General features: G+C 37.6%; 1 protein-coding gene and 1 non-coding gene across 8 annotated transcripts in view; both read left to right on the top strand.

Annotated features, from left to right (window-relative positions):
• Nucleotides 1-19646, top strand: part of UBAP2 (ubiquitin associated protein 2) — a 115723-nt gene that overhangs the window by 73926 nt on the left and 22151 nt on the right. For 5 of the 7 annotated variants that reach the window (XM_040631535.1, XM_040631533.1, XM_008695124.2 and 2 more), the window contains 5 exons: nt 3842-3907; nt 7173-7225; nt 12057-12124; nt 14569-14758; nt 18650-18863. In XM_040631535.1, coding sequence (XP_040487469.1) covers nt 3842-3907; nt 7173-7225; nt 12057-12124; nt 14569-14758; nt 18650-18863 — 591 coding nt within the window. Of the gene's footprint in view, nt 1-3841; nt 3908-7172; nt 7226-12056; nt 12125-14568; nt 14759-18649; nt 18864-19646 lie in introns of those variants that run through there. The other 2 variants (XM_040631534.1, XM_040631536.1) reach the window with 2 other exon arrangements.
• LOC121103158 lies at nt 14879-14961 on the top strand. Its single transcript, XR_005835316.1, has one exon. It is a non-coding gene; the product is annotated as a small nucleolar RNA SNORD121A (small nucleolar RNA).

Below are 19646 nucleotides of genomic sequence, written 5' to 3'. Positions count from 1 at the left end.
TGTTCCCTCTCTCGCTGGCTGTCTCTATCTCTGTCAAATAAATAAATAAAATCTTTAAAAAAAAAAAAAGACTGCTACCTATGAAAATACAAAATGTAAAATCTTATATTTAAAATATGTAGTCAAAAGTTTCAAGAAGAAATAAATGGGAGGATATACCATTTTCATATGTTTCAACTCTCACTGTTGTGAAACTTAGTTTTTACTGACGCTCTTTTTGGACATACTAATTCATGGTAGTCCACCTTGTGAAAATTTTTCTTGCAGGTTTTTTTAAAATGTCAGGTTTATTGAGATATATTTTATAGACGATAGTATTTATCCTTTTTAAGGGGTACAAGTAGGTGAAGTCAAACAAATACATATACTTGTGTGACCACCCCTAAAATCAAGACTGTGTTTTTGTACTAACAATGAACAATTGCAAATGAGAAATAGGGAAAAAAGTACCATTTGTAGTATGAAAAAGACATGAAATACTTATATTAAATCAAAGTGTGTGCAGTATTTGTATGTTGAAAATTATGCATCTTGATGAGAAATACCAAGACTCAAAAAGGAGAGAGATATACTCCGTGTGTATTAACTTCATCACTCAGTATATTATAAAAAAGTTATTTTTTCTCAAATTGGTGTTTAGGTGTAGTACAAAAAAATTTTTTTAAAGGTTTTATTTATTTATTTGACAGAGAGAAAGACAGCCAGCGAGAGAGGGAACACAAGCAGGGGGAGTGGGAGAGGAAGAAGCAGGATCCCAGCAGAGGAGCCTGATGTGGGGCTCGATCCCAGACGCTGGGATCACGCCCTGAGCCGAAGGCAGACGCCCAAGGACTGAGCCATCCAGGCGCCCCAAGGTGTAGTACAAGTTTAATCAAAATCCTAGCAGGCGCCTGGGTGGCTCAGTTGGTTGAGCATCTGCCTTAGGCTCAGGTCATGATCCCAGAGTCTTGGGATCGAGTCCCACATTGGGCTCTCTGCCCAGTGGGGAGTCTGCCTCTCTCTGCCCCTCTCCCACTTGTGCGTGCACTCACTCTCTCAAATAAATAAATAAATTCTTTAAGAAAAAATCCTAGCAGATTTTTGTTGTGTAAATTGACAACTTGATTTTAAAGTTTTTATAGAAGGGGGCGCCTGCGTGGCACAGTTGTTAAGCGTCTGCCTTCGGCTCAGGGCCTGATCCTGGCGTTCTGGGATCCAGCCCCACATCAGGCTCCTCTGCTGAGAGCCTGCTTCTTCCTCTCCCACTCCCCCTGCTTGTGTTCCCTCTCTCGCTGGCTGTCTCTCTCTCTGTCAAATAAAATCTTAAAAAATAATAATAATAAAATAGTAAAATAAATAAATAAAGTTTTTATAGAAGAGACACCTGCGTGGCTCAGTCGATTAAGCATCTGCCTTCAGCTCAGGGCATGATCCCAGGGTCCTGGGATGGAGTCCCACATCAGGCTCCTTGCTTAGTGGGGAGCCTGCTTCTCTCTCTTCTGCTCCTCCCCTGCTTGTGCTCACCTGCGTGCTCTCTCTCTGGAAATAAATAAGATGTTTTTTAAAAAAAGTTTTTACAGAAAAATATAGGCACTGGCATAACCCAAAAAATTTTGAAAAAGAATAGCAAAGTTTAGATCATACTCTTGATTTCAAAAGTTACTTTATTTATTTATTTGAGGGGGGAAGAGGAGAAGAGGGAGAGAGGGAATCTTTTTGGGAGAGAAAGGGAGAGAATCTTAAGTAGGCTCCTCACCCAGCATGGAGCACAACACAGGGGTTGATCTCATGACCCTGATGAACTGAGCCACCCAGGCGCCCCTTGAAAAGTTACTCTAAAGCTACAATAATCTGTGGATTTGGTAAAAGCATTGAGACTGATCAATTATGTGATAGCAGATCAGGAAATAAACCCACAGATATATGGCTAATTAATTGATTTAGGACAACAGTTTCAAGGCAGTTCAGTGGTATATATTATACTGTCCTGCACAAAAAAAATAACATCAAGTAGGTAATAGTTCTAAATATGAAACCTGAAAGGACAGCTTCTAAAGAAAACACGGGCAAATCTTAGGCCACCTTGGGTTAGTCAAGATTTCTTATACAGGCACAATAAGCATGAATTATATAAGAAAAACTTGGTTCTTAAGAATAAAATTAAGATGAAAGGACAAGGCATAATTTAGGAGGAAATATTTGTAAAACTCCCATTTTTAATTTATTTTTAAGTAATCTCTCCACCCAGCATGGGGCTTGAACTTGCAACCCAGAGATCAAGAGTCACATGCTCAACCAACTGAGCCAGCCAGACACCCCCAAACCCCCATTCAAAAAGGGATTTGTATACAGAATATATGAAGAATTCTTACAACTCATAAGTAACCCAATCCCAATAAAATAAATGAGCAATTAAAAATGAACAAAAAATGAAAAAGTTGTGGAAATGGGTAGTGGTGTTGGTTTGTATAACATTGTGCATATACTTACTGGTAATGAGTTTTACACTTAAGGGATAACATGGTTTTTTGCACACACACAAAAAAGTGTGTTTAAGTGTATTTTACCAAAATAAAAAGATAACCTAGAACTATACATACTTTGTATCTATTCCAGTTTTTTTATTGTTGTACTATAATTATAGGGCATGTAATCATTAGGATGGTGGATAACTTCTTGTGAATCTGTAGTTATTTCAAAATAAAAAGTTAATAAAAAATAAGCAAAAGATTTGAACAGATACTTCAAAGAGGAAGATAAAAATATGCTCATTATCGTTGGTCATAGGAGAAATACAAATTAAAACCGTAATAGGTTACCACTTTTCATTCATAAAAATGGCTTTAGAGGGGCACCTGACTGGCTCAGTCAGTAGAGCACGTGACTCTTGATCTTGGGGTTGTAGGTTCAAGCCTCATGTTGGGTGTAGAGGTTACTTAAAAAAAAAAAAAGGATATAGATGGAAACTGACAATACCAAGTGTTGGTGAAGGTGGCAGAATAACTGGAACTCGTACATTCCTGGTGTGAAAGCATACATTCACGACACAGTCTTATGATCCCAACACTTGTTTTTTTATTGAAGAGGGATGAAAACATAGCCACACAAAAACCTGCGCAGAATGTAAAGCAGCTTTATTCATAACCTTTACTGATTTTGAAATCAGCTATTGAAACAATGTTGAATTAGTTGATTAACTGTTACTTTTCTTTTCTCTCATTCTGCCTCCTGCTCTTTTCCCTTCTGTCTTGTCTCTCTTTCCCCTGATTCTCATTTAGAGTAGTCAATTCCTTTCTAAAAAATAAGCAGACGTGTTTAATGCAGAACAGAGTTAAGGGATTCCGTTGATAGAGCCTGGCTATTTCTCTAGGGGCCTCATAGAGTGGCATTGTCTTGTTGAAAACACAGAGGTCCAACTCTAGCCCTCAGCCATAATTATAGGCTCAGAAACCTGATTTTTGACCAGATAATCCATTCCTTAGAAGCATTAACCTCCGTTAACCAAAATAGACCGAGGGCTAGTCAGAATGCTAATTTATTAAATTTAAACATACGATAAACAACTTGTTAAACATTGGAATGCTCATAACAAGCGGGAAGTGAGTTTGATGAACATGGGAATCTGAACAAGGGTAGTTGATGCAAGTGAATGTTCAAAGGCCATCTGGCTAATGGGATTTATAGTTGAGTCACAGTGGGCTGTCAGAGTATGGATTGCAGTAAGTTTTCTTCTCTGATGCACAGCATAGACTTAGCTTTGACGCTTTACTTGCTCTGTTTAAGTTGCTGACCAGTTTCTCTTTTGATGAATACCTTCATTATTTTAATATGTTAAGACCTTCCTTTGTACATTGATCTGCAGAGCTGGCATCAGATGTTCATAATGTAGCTCAGGATCTGCCAAACAGAAATTCTTATGGACTTAAAGGTATGGTTGTTTTAATTTAAAAACTTCCCTTAGTTACGAATCTTTTAAAATGGGGGTGCCTAGCTGGCTCAGTCTGCAGAGCATGCGACTTTTGATTTTGGGGTCATGAGTTCAAGCCGCATGTTGGGCACAGAGCTTAGTTTAAAAAAAAAAAAAAGAAACTTCTAAAATGCTTACAATATCTTCCGTTTTAATCAAGGCTAGCTAAGAAAACATCAGGTGAAAATCGTAAAAACTATATTTTTGGAGCTACTTGATTAAATAACAGCTTTTGATTATGGAAGTGTTTTACAGATTGGCCTTCAAGGCAGTATAGATTTTTACCTCATCATTTTCCTTTTTCCTGTGTGGCTGCCTTATATGTGCTCTTAATAGAGGGCTAACATCAAGTTAAATTGAACATAAAGCATGCACCTCAAATTTATTGTTTTAAGCTGAAAATAAGTTCATGTTACTGACATTTTCCCATAGTTTGAGGTGTAGGTTTGTAGGTCTATAATGGGGACCAAAGTGTTACTGTAAAATTTTAATATTTTAAATAGGATTAGGACTTGAACCTGTATTCATCTATATGTAATGTCTCATAATTTTTATATTCTGTGTATTTAAGATGGGTTACTGCAATAGTTGGCCCTGATTTCTGATAAGGGGCTATCTCCTCTGTTGCCTGACATACCCCCTTCTACTTGTAACTATATACATGGTCTTCTGCCAATTATTGAATGTACTCCGATTCTGACTATATTTTCCATGTCTAAATTTGTGTTTTAATTATTTTCAAAATACCCCGTCTCTTAAGTGTTAGACCAATCTCTACATCATGTATATGAAGGCGTGCTTTAACTTAGTACCGTTGACTACATTTAAAATGATCACAATAGTAAATTTTATGAGTATTTTACCACAACTTAAAATTTTTTGGAAAAGAACGTATGTTGTAAACTTTAGGATGTTTTTAATATTTTATATAGAGGGTTTTTTAACGCCTCATCTTTATTTTTCTCCTTTGGAATATCCCTTCTTTATATGTATCTTTCCAACTATATTCCAACTTTTAAGATTTTTTTTTTTTAAAGATTTTATTTTTAAGTAATCTCTACACCCAATGTGGGGCTTTACCTTAGAACCCCAAGATCAGGAATCCCATGCTCTACCGACCCTTATAGCTAGGTGCCCCTGTTTTCTGTTTCTTGATTAGAATGTTCCTAAAACTGCTTAGGTGGAGCCTCAGCTTTTCGTAAAATCTGTTAAGCTTGAGAATACTGTCTCCTATGATGAATTCGACAACGTGAGCATATGGTAGGTTGCATGGAGGTGGCACCAAGAAAACACTGTGTACTGGCCATCCTTTAAATTAATCTAATTGTGTCCTTTTAAAAAACTATACATTTACTTAGAGAAGTCTCGAAGGAGATATATTCAAAGATTGGAGATGATGTATTATTAGTACCTAGAAGAAAGTCACACTGCAGAAGGAATATAAGAGTGGAGAGTAGGTAGATGGCTTGCTTTAGATTTATTTAGCTTTGTGTATAGGGTGACTCTAAGAAGGCTGTGCAGAGGTCTTAGAGAACAAGTTTTCGGTACTGATTTCTGTCTGGGACTAATTGCACCTTTTGTTTTTTTCACTTAGACTAGAACTTTTTTCTAGTTTTAAGAACATATTTTAACTCAGAGAGAGGTTTTGGGACCACGTAAATTCATACTTGTTTTATGACCTTCATGGAAAAATTATGGAAACCATTACAAGGTATGATGAGTGAACATGTACAAAGGATCAGATTGTCAGTTCAGATCTTTCTCTGTGAATCTTTATAGTTATTTCACGGATACATGCAATTGAGAGGCGCAGAAGAACAAGGAGTGCCTGTGTCCACGTCCTTCCTTCCTATAATATATATGCCCTATGATCCACAATAATAGATGAAGTTTATCAGTGACGGGTGTAGGTTTCTCATAGCAGGGAATATTTTCATGTTTGAAAAATCTCCCATGTAATAGCGTATCTTAGGTGATATTTTATAGGGAGCCATACTGCATAAATTCATCAATTATATGTTTGCCATAACCAGTCCTAAACTAGGGACATCCAAACAAAAGCATTCCATAGAGAAGGACTCTTTTCCTAGGTAATACCATTATTTATTTATGAGGCAGCTGGTTATTAGGTTATTGACCTGATTCCAAGGAGATTAGATCTGGTTACCTGTCTTTTTTCTCAAGAGTGTTCCCTCGTTTCTCTTCCTTTTGTCCTCTCCACACACAGACCTCATTGTAAGTCAGATGCTCAGCTCATTTCTTCCTGTTGGAAGGAACAAAAACATTCACAGTTTCACTTCCTGGGGGTAGTTATAGTTGATATCTTGGTATATTTTCTTTCAAAACCATTTTCTCTGGGTATGTATTTGCATGTATAGTTTAAAATAATGGGTCTTACTTATACAGGATCTCTGAATACTAAAGTCAGCATTTCTGGACACAAATGCTTTTTAAAAAAATTTTTTTTTAAAAAGATTTTATTTGAGAGAGAGAGAGAAGGAGCAGGGGGAGGGACTGGGGGAGAGGGAGTAGCAGACTCTCTCTGCTCAGCAGGGGGCCTGACTTGGGGCTTGATCCCAGGACTCCGGGATCATGACCTGAGCCGAAGGCAGACACCGACTGAGCCACGCAGGTGCCCCCACAAATGCTTTCTTTTTAAAGCACTAAATTATTTGATAATGTTTGTTCTGTAACAATTGTTTGAGCAGATCCTCTGGACCTAATCAGAAATTATAGCACCATACTTTATGTGAGCAGGACTAACCTTTGCTGGAGATCTATTAGGAAACCATAGAATAGAACAAATAGCTTATAAAAAGGATGCTTCTGTAAATTCAGTAATTCAGTAATCTACTTGAAATTAGGGGCCAAGGCAGACCAGCCTCATAATGAATTTTGTTCTGTTTTAAATTTTATGTATCGTAAGGATCTCACTGTGTGTACTTGTGCTGTGTTCGTCCTTTCTTACGTGTGGCAGAATTACTTGAATATGATCTATACTGATGCAAAATCAGTTTGAGAAATTGCTTTGAGTTTGTGGATAGTACCTAGCTAAGTTGGTATTTGACAACATGACATTGAGAGTAGATCAGGAGCTTCATATTTCTCGGATTGTGAACTAAGTTACTGATGAGATACATGACACATCTTGTGCAGTATACAACAGAATTATTTGGAGTAAGATAGTATTTGGCTTTGTGATGTAAACTATGATTATTGTCAACAGGAGCCTGGAAGAATTCTGTGGAAGAGTGGACAACAGATGACTGGACTGAGGATGTAAGTATTCAACATCAGATTAGATCTGTCTTCCTTTTGGTTTCTGATAGGGGCATGCATTTCCTGAAGAACGCTGGAGACATGTTATAGTTGTTCATGGCTCCTTTTCAGATATCTATGGTTATCATGTTTTTCAACAAATGTTTCTCAGAAGGAAGTTGATGTTTTGTGATTTTTAAGAAATTTAGTTTTAAAGCATCCACTTAAAAATGACCAGTTGTAAAACAGGACTGAAATAATTTTTTAGCTTATCTTTTGTTTTGTTTGTTCTTTTAAAAAATTTTTTAAGTTCTTTAAATTTTTAAAGATTTCATTTATTTGAGCAAGCTAGCGAGCGAGAGCTCAAGCAGAGGGAGGGATAGAGGGAAAGGGAAAAGCAGGCCCCCTGCTAAGCAGGGGGCCCGATGTGGGACTCCATCCCAGGACCCCGGGATCATGACCTGAGCTGAAGTTAGATGCTTAACCGACTAAGCCACCCAGGTGCCCCTTGTTTGTTCTGATAACCAACTGATGATATTGCCCTGACCTGTTTATTTTTTATAACATTTTTATTAGTGGAGATAGTGTTTGGGTCACAGCTGAAATTAACCTGAATAAGTGATTCTGGTTCTAGGCCCAACCCCTTTTTCTTAAGATTAGACTAGCTCTTTTTATATTCATTTTATTCCATAGACATTTTGAGTGTACTATACTAGCTCTGATAGCATTGATCTATAACTCTGGGCTTAGCATAAGATATTCTTTGATTAAAAAAAAGACTTAAAATGTAACTGAACTAGTAGCCTTGTACCATATTTTATACCATTTTTCTGTTTGACTCTCAAGCTCCAGAGCATGTATATGTACATGATAGAGAGCTGACATTGTGCGGGAGAGAATAAAGAGGTTATAAGTATCGACCTTTATTATTTATTTATTTAAATGATGGGTTTTAAATTTATTTTTAAGTAATCTCTACATCCAGTATGGGGCTCAAACTCACGACCCCAAGACCCAAGAGTTGTATACTCTACCAACTGAGCCAGCCAGGTGCCCCAAGTATTGACCTTTAATATCACATAAAGTGCCCCAGACTTTGAAAATTTTTTTTCTTGAGTTCCCCCCCTTTACCATTTTGTTTTAACAAGTATATTTTTATTTATTATTATTTTATAAGTATATATATTTTAAAGATTTTGTTTATTTATTTAGAGAGAGCGAGCAGGGAGGGGGCAGAGGGAGAGGGACAAGCAGACTCCCAGGACCCTGGGTTCATAAACTGAGCCGAAGTCAGATGCTTAACAGACTGAGCCATCCAGGAGCCCCTACAAGTATATTTTTAAAGAACTAAGTTATGGGGGCGCCTGGGTAGCACAGTCGTTAAGCGTCTGCCTTTGGCTTAGGGCGTGATCCCGGCGTTCCGGGATCGAGTCCCACATCGGGCTCCTCCGCTGGGAGCCTGCTTCTTCTCCCACTCCCCTGCTGTGTTCCCTCTCTTGCTGGCTGTCTCTCTGTCACATAAATAAATAAAATATTAAAAAAAAAAAAAAAGAACTAAGTTATGCCACCCCTGTCCTGCTGTGAAGCAGTATTATGTCTGGTTTGTTAGTGAGCAAAATGGATAGAGTATGAGGAAGGAAGACTATAATAGAGATGCTCGTTTGATTAAGATATAAGGTATATATTCACTTCTGCCGTATACTAACCATAACTCCTTGGGGTATGATGTCACCAGGCTCTGTGGTACTGGTTATACGAGGATGCTGGACTAGATGGGTGGTTACTTGAATCAGTGGAGGAATGGGTACCAGTGATGAAAGAAGACAGAGTGAGCCGCCTGTGGGCACTTTACCTTATTTCAAACAGAGCTGTCCAACTTTTAAATGTTTTTTGTTACTAGAATTTTTGCTAAGGGTTTGTTGGGAGAGAAAAAATTTCCAGTGCTAGAAGCTTTAGATCTCTTTGGCTCCTGTCTGGGTGAGCAGGCAGGTGAGAAAATCAGCAGGGGATTCAGAATGCAAAAGGCCATGGGGCGCTTGGGCGCTCAGTCGGTTAAGTGGCTTCGACTCATGTCATGATCCTAGCGTCCTGGGATCGTCCTCTGCATTGGGCTCCCTGCTCAACTGGGGGTCTGCTCCCTCCCCCTCTCTTGTGCTTTTGCTTGCTGTCTCTCTCTCTCTCCTTCTCATTCTCCCTCTCAAATAAATAAAAATAAAATCAAAGTCTTAAAAAAAAAAGAATGAAAAAGGCCTGTGTTCAAATTCTAGCTGAGCTGACCTGTTGACTTCAAGTGATGGTTCTTCCCTTACTGAGCCCTTTCCTTACTATCAGCATAACGAGTATCGTAACCGTTGTCCTGCCTAACTTTCTGTTAGTTGTTCTGTGGGTCAGATGAGGTCTTTCAATGAATGCTGCTAACAAGCAGTTCAAATGTACACACATAGAGATTAATATTCTGCTGGAGAGCCCATATTATATCACAGTATAATTAGTAATTAGTGAAAAGAATTAGCATAGGAAATTTGGATGTCTTTTCTCAGAAATTATCAAAAAAAATTTAAAACTTTTCTGAGTTGATATAAAATAATGGTGTTTGAAACATGAGTAATCTAAGGTGCAAATCGAAAATTCCTTGTAGAGCTTAGAACAATAACTGTTGGGTTGTCTGGGTGGCTCAGTCCATTAAGTGTTAGACTCTTGGTTTTGGCTCAGGTCATGATCTCAGGGTGGTGAGATTGAGCCCTGAGTTGGTCTCCACATTCAGCAGGGTGTCTGCTTGAGATTCCCCCCACCACACACTCACTTTCTCTCTCTCAAATAAATAAGTAAATCTTTAAAAAAAAAACAAACTACAAAAACAGCAATAACTATTAACCCTTCCCTCCCCACTCCTTTTTTTCCCTCTAAGTAATTTTTGCATTCAACATAGGGCTTGAACCTACGACCCCAAGTCAAAGAGTTGCATGCTCTACTGACTGAGCCAGCCAGGCTGCCCTGAGGAGCAGCCACTTTAAATAATTTTTATGTATGTTCTTCTGATTTTTTTCTTTTCACAGATTTTGAAATATGGCTTGTGTCTTTTGAAATCTGAGAATGCTTACTTTTTACATACTTTTTTTTTTTAAGATTTTATTTTTAAGTAGCTTCTACATCCAACATGAGGCTTGAACTCACGACCCTGAAACCGAGTCACACGCTTTACTGACTGAGCCAACAGGTGCCCCTCTCCTTTATTTAGACAATAGAGAAGGATGAAACCATTTAATTTTCTGTATTCTACCAGGGTTAAATAGGATGTCAGTGATTAATGTTCTCATTTACTTTGAACTGATTAATATTTTTGTGGCTTTGGATCTACTTATCATTCCTTTTCTTTTCTTTTTTTTTTTAAAGATTTTATTTATTTATTTGACAGAGAGAGAGACAGCCAGGGTGAGAGGGAACACAAGCAGGGGGAGTGGGAGAGGAAGAAGCAGGCTCCCAGTGGGGCAGGGAGCCTGATGCGGAGCTCGATCCCAGGACCCTGGGATCAGGCCCTGAGCCAAAGGCAGACGCTTAACAACTGAGCCACCCAGGTGCCCCTACTGTATCATTCCTTTTCACAGTTACTCCTTTATTGCTTTTCTCTGTGTCTTATAGAATCTTACATATTAAATAGAGTTAAGGCAAAAATGGATTCCTTGGGGACTCTTTAAGATACTACCTTGGAATAGAGCGCAGTGTAAGCCCTTCTTGTTGAAACAGTAATCTTTTCGGCACTTTTTGTTTTTATAGAAAATGAACACCTACTATCTGCTCTGCCCCTGCCAGAATATTATTAATATGTGAGGCAACCTGATTTTTATATGATGTTTCAGAGTTCTGAGACCATTAGAGTTTATAAGTATTAAATCAGTCTTTGGAAAGGATTTTCTGCAGTTTCTCATGTTATTTCATTAGATCAACATTTTTCAGCCTGTAAAAGCTCTCATACTCTGCTTTGAAAATGTGAAAAGAGCCTACATTTCAATAATGTGAGTTGAGATTTCAAAAAATCTTATCCTGGGCACCTTAAAACTTAAAAGGCCATTTAGACAATACATATAAATCTAAAATAATTGTATCCACTGAAAAAAAGACCAGAAAAGATTGTGTATTTTAAAATTCCACTTAAAATTCTAGAAATTACAACATTAATCTGTAGTGACAGAAAAAACATTGGTGGTTGCTTGGGGACTAAGGTAAGTGGTAGGAAAGATTGATTACATATGGACAGGAGCAAACTTTTGGGATAAATATGTTCATTGTCTTGATTTTGTGATGATTTCATGGGGATATTCCTATGACAAAACTTCAATTATTCGGTTTGAACATTTGCAGACTATTGAATGTGATATAACCTCAACAAAGTTGTTTTTATATAAAAACAGGGAAACCTATGACATAATAATAAAAAAGAAATACAGATTACTAGTAAAGAAAACACTAAAGCCATCTGTTTTGGGGGAAAGAAAATGTCAGGTTTTTTGCCCTTCCAAACTTTTGACATTTGTGGTGGTTTTACTGGTATTCTCATTTTATGTAATGTCAAATAGAGTAGTGTGACTAGGACTTGAACCCTGGTCTGACTTAACTTCGTTGTTCCGCTGTTTTGAAATCCTTTTTATGGGTTTTCCAATCTAAAATTACCTTCACCTGAAGAATATTACTTGTCATGATCACTTAATGTATTTCCTTTCTTTTAGACTATTTTTTTGGGTGAGGTATAACAGGAGTACTGGTGACTAAAAATTGTCAGGAATTTGATACATTTTTGGTTTTACATTCTATAAATAAAAAAAGCAAAATATTTTTTTAATTCCTTCCTGAACAGCTTTCTGAAACGAAGGTCTTCACTGCCTCAGCTGTTCCAGCAGAGAATCATGTCACACCTGGGCAAAGGTAAACAACTTTTGTCACCTTTTGTTTGTTCTTCAAAGCATAATTTAAATTTCTTGCTCAGGAGATTTGTTTTGGGTCTTAGATCTCTATTTTTTTCCTTTGCTTGAATCTCTTTCTGTTTTTACCCTTTTTCCTTCTAAGACTTTGTTTTATCCCTAACCTTCCCTGTGAGCTGACAGTGTCCATCATTTTCTAATTATTGTATCCTCTGATGAATTAAAATAGCAGTTGTATTTGTGATTTGTTATCATTTCTGATAGAGATTATGTTAAACCTATTTAATTTAAAACAATTTTAAAAGATTTTTTTAAGTAATCTCTTCCCAATGTGGAGCTCAGACTCACAACCCCAGGATCAAGAGTTTCAGGCTCCACCGACTGAGCCATCCAGGTTGGCTAAATAATATTAAGCTTATTTAATAATGTTAAACTTACTTAATGGTTGTTCGTTTTCACTTTTGTAAATATATTGTTTTTTGACAGATGAACTGAATATAAAATATCCTTTGGTTTCTATGTATAATACCGTTTATTTAGATCTTCTGAGGCTAATACAACTTCGCATTTTATATGGGCTCTCCTAGTTTTAATCTAGTCTCCTAGATTACAGAAAAGGAAGGAATTTTCTGAAAAATAGAAACAGTATATACAGAACTGAATTCTTGAAAAGCATTTTATTTACATCCTAGTTTCTATAATAACTAAAAAAACCCTTTGATTATTGTTTCAAAATGTAATGATCTAGGAGGATTAAAGCCTTTCTATGTATGACCCCTGAGAATTGAAGGAAATTTTGAACCTGACACGCTTTGTTTCCTGCTAAATGAGATGGTTATAAGACTTCATTATAGGGAAATAAAAATGAACAAAGGTTTTGTGAATTGCTCAGAATTTCTTATTAAATGGATATAACTTCCTTATTGTATTCATTACTTAATTTCATAGGATCATTTTCATTTAAAAAAAACTATGAAGCCCCCTTTCCTCCTCACTGAAACAGGAGGAAAGCATAGGACCAGAGGTCACAATTGGGCACGGGAAGGCATTTAAAAAAAAAAAAAAAAAAAAAAAAAAAAAAAAAAAATCATATATATATATATATGTGTAGGAGAAGTAGACTTTAATGGTTATTTTTCAGAAGACAGTGCTGCCCTGTTTTTAGGCAAACACCATATCAGTCTTTTAGAATAGAACGTGCTGTGCTTTTTGTGATAATGTAACTTTTGAGGTGGGTTATATGTAAAATACCCTGGATTTATATCCCTGGAATTAGGATATCATAAGTTAGAACATTACCTCGGGATCCAAAATACTAGTCTGGGACTTCAACCTGGTTATGGGAAATCAAGAGTGAGTAGTACATAAGGAGAGGAACTCAGGCCTAGGAACTTTGCTCTTTAGATATTACTGGGCCGTGAATTATTTGACCTCCCAGAGTCTGCCTCACCTGCATGGCGAGCATTTCAGACAGGAGAACTGACTGGAAACTGGTCTTTGAGAGGGTTTAATGAAGCAGATTACCATGTTAGCTAATCCTGAGCACCTTGCAGGTTCCGTGGAGAAGAGTTAGTAGCTCACTCACGTGTCAGGTAGTATAGATCTAGAAGGTCATTTCTTCCTCATGCTTTTAGGTTTTCAGGCCATGATTCTCAGGGTGGAATACCTATTCTTCTGGGGACATAAAAGAGTTGTGGTTAAGAGAGTATTTTGTGCATATTTTATATATTGCATGTTTTTTCCCTGAATATTTTTTTTTAAATTCATTTGACAGAACACAAGCAGGGGGAGCAGCAGGCAGAGGGAGAGGGAGAAGCAGACTTGATACGGGCACGATCCCACCTGAGCCAAAGGCTGATGCTTAACTGACTGAGCCACCCAGGAGTCCCTTCCTGAATATTTAAGAGTGAAAATTATTGGAGATTTTTATAAACTTAAATATATTATAGCTTAGAATGCAGAACTCACAGGGATATTTATGATAAATGGGAAAGTGCTTGAATTGTCTACCATGGCTGTGTTTCTTCCCCCAAAATAGGAATTCACTCTCCTTGAAGCAAATTTAAGAAACATTGGTTCTGAGTAATGAAGGGGGCAAAATATTTTACAGAAAATGAGCCAAACTTCAGAAAATTGTGTACTCATTTGCTCCAGGTTTCCAAATCAGTTGTTATTGTGCTATTTCTGTGGAACTGTCTTGATGCACCCTCTCATTTCTCTTCTCTGCCAAGCCCTGCTTTAGTCTCTGTGGCTTCATATGCTTTATTTATTTTTATTTTTATTTTTTTATTAATGCTGTCCTTGGCTCTTTTAAACTCCAGTTTCCAAAGATTTTCCTCACTTAGATAATTTTTAACATGAATTTACTCTATATTGATTCACTTCTCAAGTTCATTGTTGATAAGGTTCGCTTTTGACTCGTTCCTCATTTGCTTTTTGTCTGCTTAGCATTGATCTGGTAGCCTTGCTCCAGAAGCCTGTTCCTCCCAATCAAGCCTCAGAAGTCAGCTCCTTTGAAACTTCCCAACAGCAGGGCTTTGGTCAAGCCCTTGTCTTCACAAATTCTCAGCACAACAATCAGATGGCACCAGGGACTGGCAGCTCCACTGCTGTCAACTCCTATTCTCCTCAGAGTCTGGTAACTCACTTTTATTTTAGTATGGGATTTGAAGGAATGTACCCGTAAGCAAATGTATTCTAAAATGACACATGCTTTCTAATTATTTTCAAAATATAAACATATCTGCAGTATATCTCAGTCCAGAAAACAATGATGTGATAATTTCCAAGCACATATCTGATGATTCCGTGTGGAATTCAGCTACTCTGAGTTTTCTGGACAAAGATAAAAAAATACTTCTTTATGGTTAGTTGAAATCTTAAGTTCTGATCACTCAGGCATCCTTCTTATTAATAATTTTTTCTTCAATTTTGTTTGAAAGTCTGTACTTAACAACATTAAAATTTTCATTTGTTTTCCAATTCAGTTAAATGCAAATGTTTGTCAGAATTGGCTTGCTAAAATCATGCTAAAACAATTTCTCCAAGTCTGCCTAGGTGCTTGTATTTTTTGCATTTTTATTTGTTTTGTTATTTGTAAAAGTATACTTTTTCTTAACATGCCACACTATTGGAGGCCCTTACAATATGGATGTGTTTTCATGAAAACAGGGGCATCTACTGCTTGCATATCTGGCTTTAACTTCCCGTGAGAATTTAGCGCCTATCAGAAAGGACTCCAGGAACTGATAGAAAGGGATATGAAGATAGGCTGATGGGAATAAAATCTTAGAGCATAGAATGTCAAAGAATGTAGCTTCAGAATGGTGAACTGAAGGCCCTAACTGTAGGCAGTTCTCAGTTGGCAGTGGGGGGTTTTGGGGGGGCTTGGAATACCTCCATACATAGATCCACAGCTTTCACTAGTGGTAATTATTTTGGTTCATTTGCTGAGTTTACCTGAAATCTGTGGTTGAGAAACAGAATTTCTTATGGTATTATCTTTTTCCCCTACTCGATTCATAAATCATTTGCTGAACCCTAGTAAAATGGAGAACTAAACGTATAAACTTTTCATTGCTGTCTTCTACTCCACAGAGACACATCACGTCATGTATAACTGGCTTGGGAACTTGGCATTTTTAGTGTCATTGATGATTATGTATGAGAGGGTGTCAGTGCTTGAAGGAGGACAGCCCAAGGCATGGTGCTGCCTCTATTTTGAGAGGGTCTAATAGTACCCTCAAGGTTTTTGGGGTTTTGTTTTGTTTGTTTTGTTCTTGTTATTGTGGTGGTTTTTTTAATTTAATTTTTTTTAAGTAATCTCTACACCCAGTGTGGGGCTCGAACTTACAACCCTGAGATCAAGAGCCGCATGTTCGACTGACAGAGCCAGCCAGGCGCCCCAGTACCCTCAAGTTTTGATTGAACCATTCCTGTCCTTTCCTCTTTTGCCTTTCCATCTGCTTCTGGTATGCCGATGTAATGTCTAGGCTGACCTGCTGGAATCTTAGCCAGGACACTCAGCACATAGGTAGGACATGAGGGGGGGTTTTTTGTTTGTTTGTTTTTTTTTAACAGTGCCTTCAGGTGTTTGCTTTTCATATTGAACAACACCTTGAGAAACTGAAACAGGTATTGTTTAGCATATTACAGCAGTGGTGCTCAACCTACTGTACTTTTATAATCAGTGGGGAACTTGAGTAAATAACAATAATAGTAATAATAATAAAAATAATGCTGGAATCCACATAGACCAAATAAGTCAGAATCTTGAGGTTGCAAGTTGGGCACTTGTGTATGTTTGTGTATATGTGAGTGCATGCCTATTTGTGTATCAATACACATGTTGTTAAAGCCCCCATTGATTGTAGGTGAAATTGAGAAGTCCTGTGCTAAGTGTTAACCTGAAGCAAAGCGCTAGTCCTTGATTCAGTGATTCCATTGTGTTGCAAGGCACACAGAAAATGCATTTAATAATATTAGCTGATGGCTGGATAGAGATCGAAAGAATAGAAGCATTTTCCTGGAAGCCTTTACTGAACAAGGGGGCTTGAACTGGGTTTTGTTGGATTCGTAGCAACATAAAACAGGTGTTTTGGACAGCATGAGGAAGGATTCTGGAGTAGTGATAATTAATGTTAGCAGATTCTGTGATTGATGTGCAATGACTGCTTACTGCCTAATGTTTTGCTCAGATTGGAGAATTTGAATTTCCTTGAAACAACTGGAATACTCCATGCCTTTGGATATTGTTAACATTATTATTTCAGCTTTCTATATCTGATTTCTTAAGAGAATGCAAGTCATATTTCTGTTTTTGACCTTTTAAATGGTTTCAAAAAGTGTGGGGGTTTTTTGTTTTGTTTTTTGGTGTTTTTTTAGATTTTATTTATTTATTAGAGAGAGCACCAGATGGGGGAGGGTCAGAGGGAGAAGCAGACTCCCCACTGAGCTGGAGCCCGATGTGGGACTCAGTCTTGGGACTCCGGGATCATGACCTGAGCTAAAGGCAGACGCTTAACCAACTGAGCCACCCACGCTTCCTCAAAAAGGTGTTTTTTGTTTGTTTTGTTTTGTTTTAATAAGTACCTTTTCAGAAACTGAGGGGTCTTGGTATGTAAAAATGCAGTTGATCTGCCACTGTGTTCACTAGTCCTAGGCTTTCATTTTCCTTGGGTCCTGTTTTCTTTAAATTTTGATGTCGCAATACTTTATTTTTGCTTTTGCTTCCCTTGCCTTAGGAGACATATCTAGAAAAATGTAGCTATAGCCAATGTGAAAGAAATTACTGCCTAAGCTCTCTTCTAGGACTTTTATGGTTTCAGGTTTCACATTTAGGTCTTTAATCCATTCTGAGTTTATTTTTGTGAATGGTGGTTAGAAAGTGGTTCAGTTTCATTTTTTTACATGTATCATTCTCTTTGGCTCTTGGTATCTGACCTGACAGGATAGATGGAGGAGGTGTAACATTTTCTTTTGTATACTTACTTAAGGAGCATATTTGGTGTTTTTAGTCATTAAAACAACTTGAAATAAATGCAGCAGTGTCCAGGGTATCTGCTCAATACACAGATACCTCATGTGTAATTCATTGTCTGATTTTAGAATATTAACTTTTTAAGTAAGTGCTGCAACCTGCATTTAATTTTGCAGGATGACATGGCTGAACCGTTTCGTGATCAAACTTATAAACGTGATTACTGTTGTTCCATAATGTATTTTTATTTCTCAGGCTTATCTTTGTCATTTAATTCATGGTATTTATCTTTAGTTTAAAAAACAGTGGTATTTTGTCTGTGAACTTGTGACATCACTTTTAAAAAGAAAGCAATGTCTTTTTGTTTTTTAAATTTTATTTATTTGATGGGGCACCTGGGTGGCTCAGTTGTTTAAGCAGCTGCCTTAGGTTCAGGTCACAATCCCGAGGTCCTGGGATCGAGCCCCGCATGGGGCTCCCTGCTCAGCAAGGAGCCTGCTTCTCCTCTTTCCTCTGCCTGCTGTTTCCCCTACTTGTGCTCTCTCTCTCTCTCTCTCTGTCAGATAAATTTTAAAAATCTTTATTCTTTAAAAAGATTTTATTTGAGAGAGAAAGAGAAAGAGCATGAGTTGGGGGTGGGGAGCAGAGGGAGAAGGAGAGGGAGAAACAAGAGTCCCCACTGAGCAAGGAGCCCAACAGCACAGGGCTCAAACCCAGGACCCCAGGACCCCAGGATCATGACCTGAGCTGAAGGCAGTGGCCTAACCAACTGAGCCCCTCAGGTGCCCCAAAAAGAAAGCAATGTTTTAATCCCAGGGAAAATATTCCCCTTCCCTTTAACTTCTTATATCTGAATCCAGAAGGATTGCTGGATTTAATCAGATTTGTTGTATGGTAATATTTTCACGTAGTATTTACTCATGTGAGTCTTATTGATTCAGATGTTCTAGGTTATCGTTTTTAAAGTTCTTGTGAAAATACTTGATGTGTTTAATGTTTGGAGTAGAGGTTTGTATTGCTGAGGGTTTTTGCTTTTTTTTCCTTTTAAAGTCATCCGTCCTTGGTTCAGGATTTGGAGAGCTTGCACCTTCCAAAATGGCAAACATCACCAGCTCCCAGATTTTGGATCAGTTGAAAGCTCCGAGTTTGGGCCAGTTTACCACTACCCCAAGTTCACAGCAGAACAGTACGAGTCCCCCCACAACCACTTCTTCTTGGGACCTCAAGCCCTCAACTTCCCAGTCCTCAGTCCTTAGTCATTTTGGTAAGTATACATTTTCTGTGGTGATTTGCCCCTAGTGAGGACATGCTAAACAGTAGCAGAGTGTATTGACTTGTGAACACTAATGTGGACTTTGTCCAGAGATGTTTCTTTTTAGTAGAATTTCTGTTGTGTTTGTGATTTAAATCAGATAGCAAATACCTGCCTTTATTTGTTATTATTATCAGTAGTGATAGTGGTAGTAGTACATATCTTGAAGAGATGTGTAAAAGCATGGTAAAGCCATACAGATATAAGGAAATAACGCTTTCATTAAATGCCTGGACAGAATTTTCTAAGCTCTGTTATAATATGGTGGGCACAGAGTTGGGATGTGGAATTTTAAATCATACCTTCTGGGTAGCTTTCTCACTCTAATATTTATATGTATCTATCATGAGTTGTACCAGCCTTACTGTCAGTGGTTTATTATAATAATAAAGACACCGTATGTAAATTGGATGTTTTCTAAACTATATTCCCATAGATTTTGTGACATTAAAACACCCATTTCCCACAAACACACACATGCTACACTGTATTAAGGAATAGCGGAGGGTTATTAACCATTGGGTTGGTTTCCTAGGCACGTTTATGTTTAGGGCTTATTAGAAGACATGGAATCGTGTTTCTCTCCTGAAAGAAGTAGTTCGTTGTTAAGGAAGTATCTGAGACTATACCCAAGTTTGGAGTAATGTCTACCAAGGAAATTTATTAGAGCCTTAATACTCAAAGTTTTTTGTTGGGGTACCCTCTGCTTAGGACATACCAAAATTCCAGATTCCC

This window comes from Ursus maritimus, unplaced genomic scaffold (assembly GCF_017311325.1).
Source record: "Ursus maritimus isolate PB19 unplaced genomic scaffold, ASM1731132v1 scaffold_17, whole genome shotgun sequence".
Classification (NCBI taxonomy): Eukaryota; Metazoa; Chordata; class Mammalia; order Carnivora; family Ursidae; genus Ursus; species Ursus maritimus.
The sequence above is the reverse complement of the archived record's forward strand: the minus strand, read 5'-3'. Positions and strand labels throughout refer to the sequence as shown.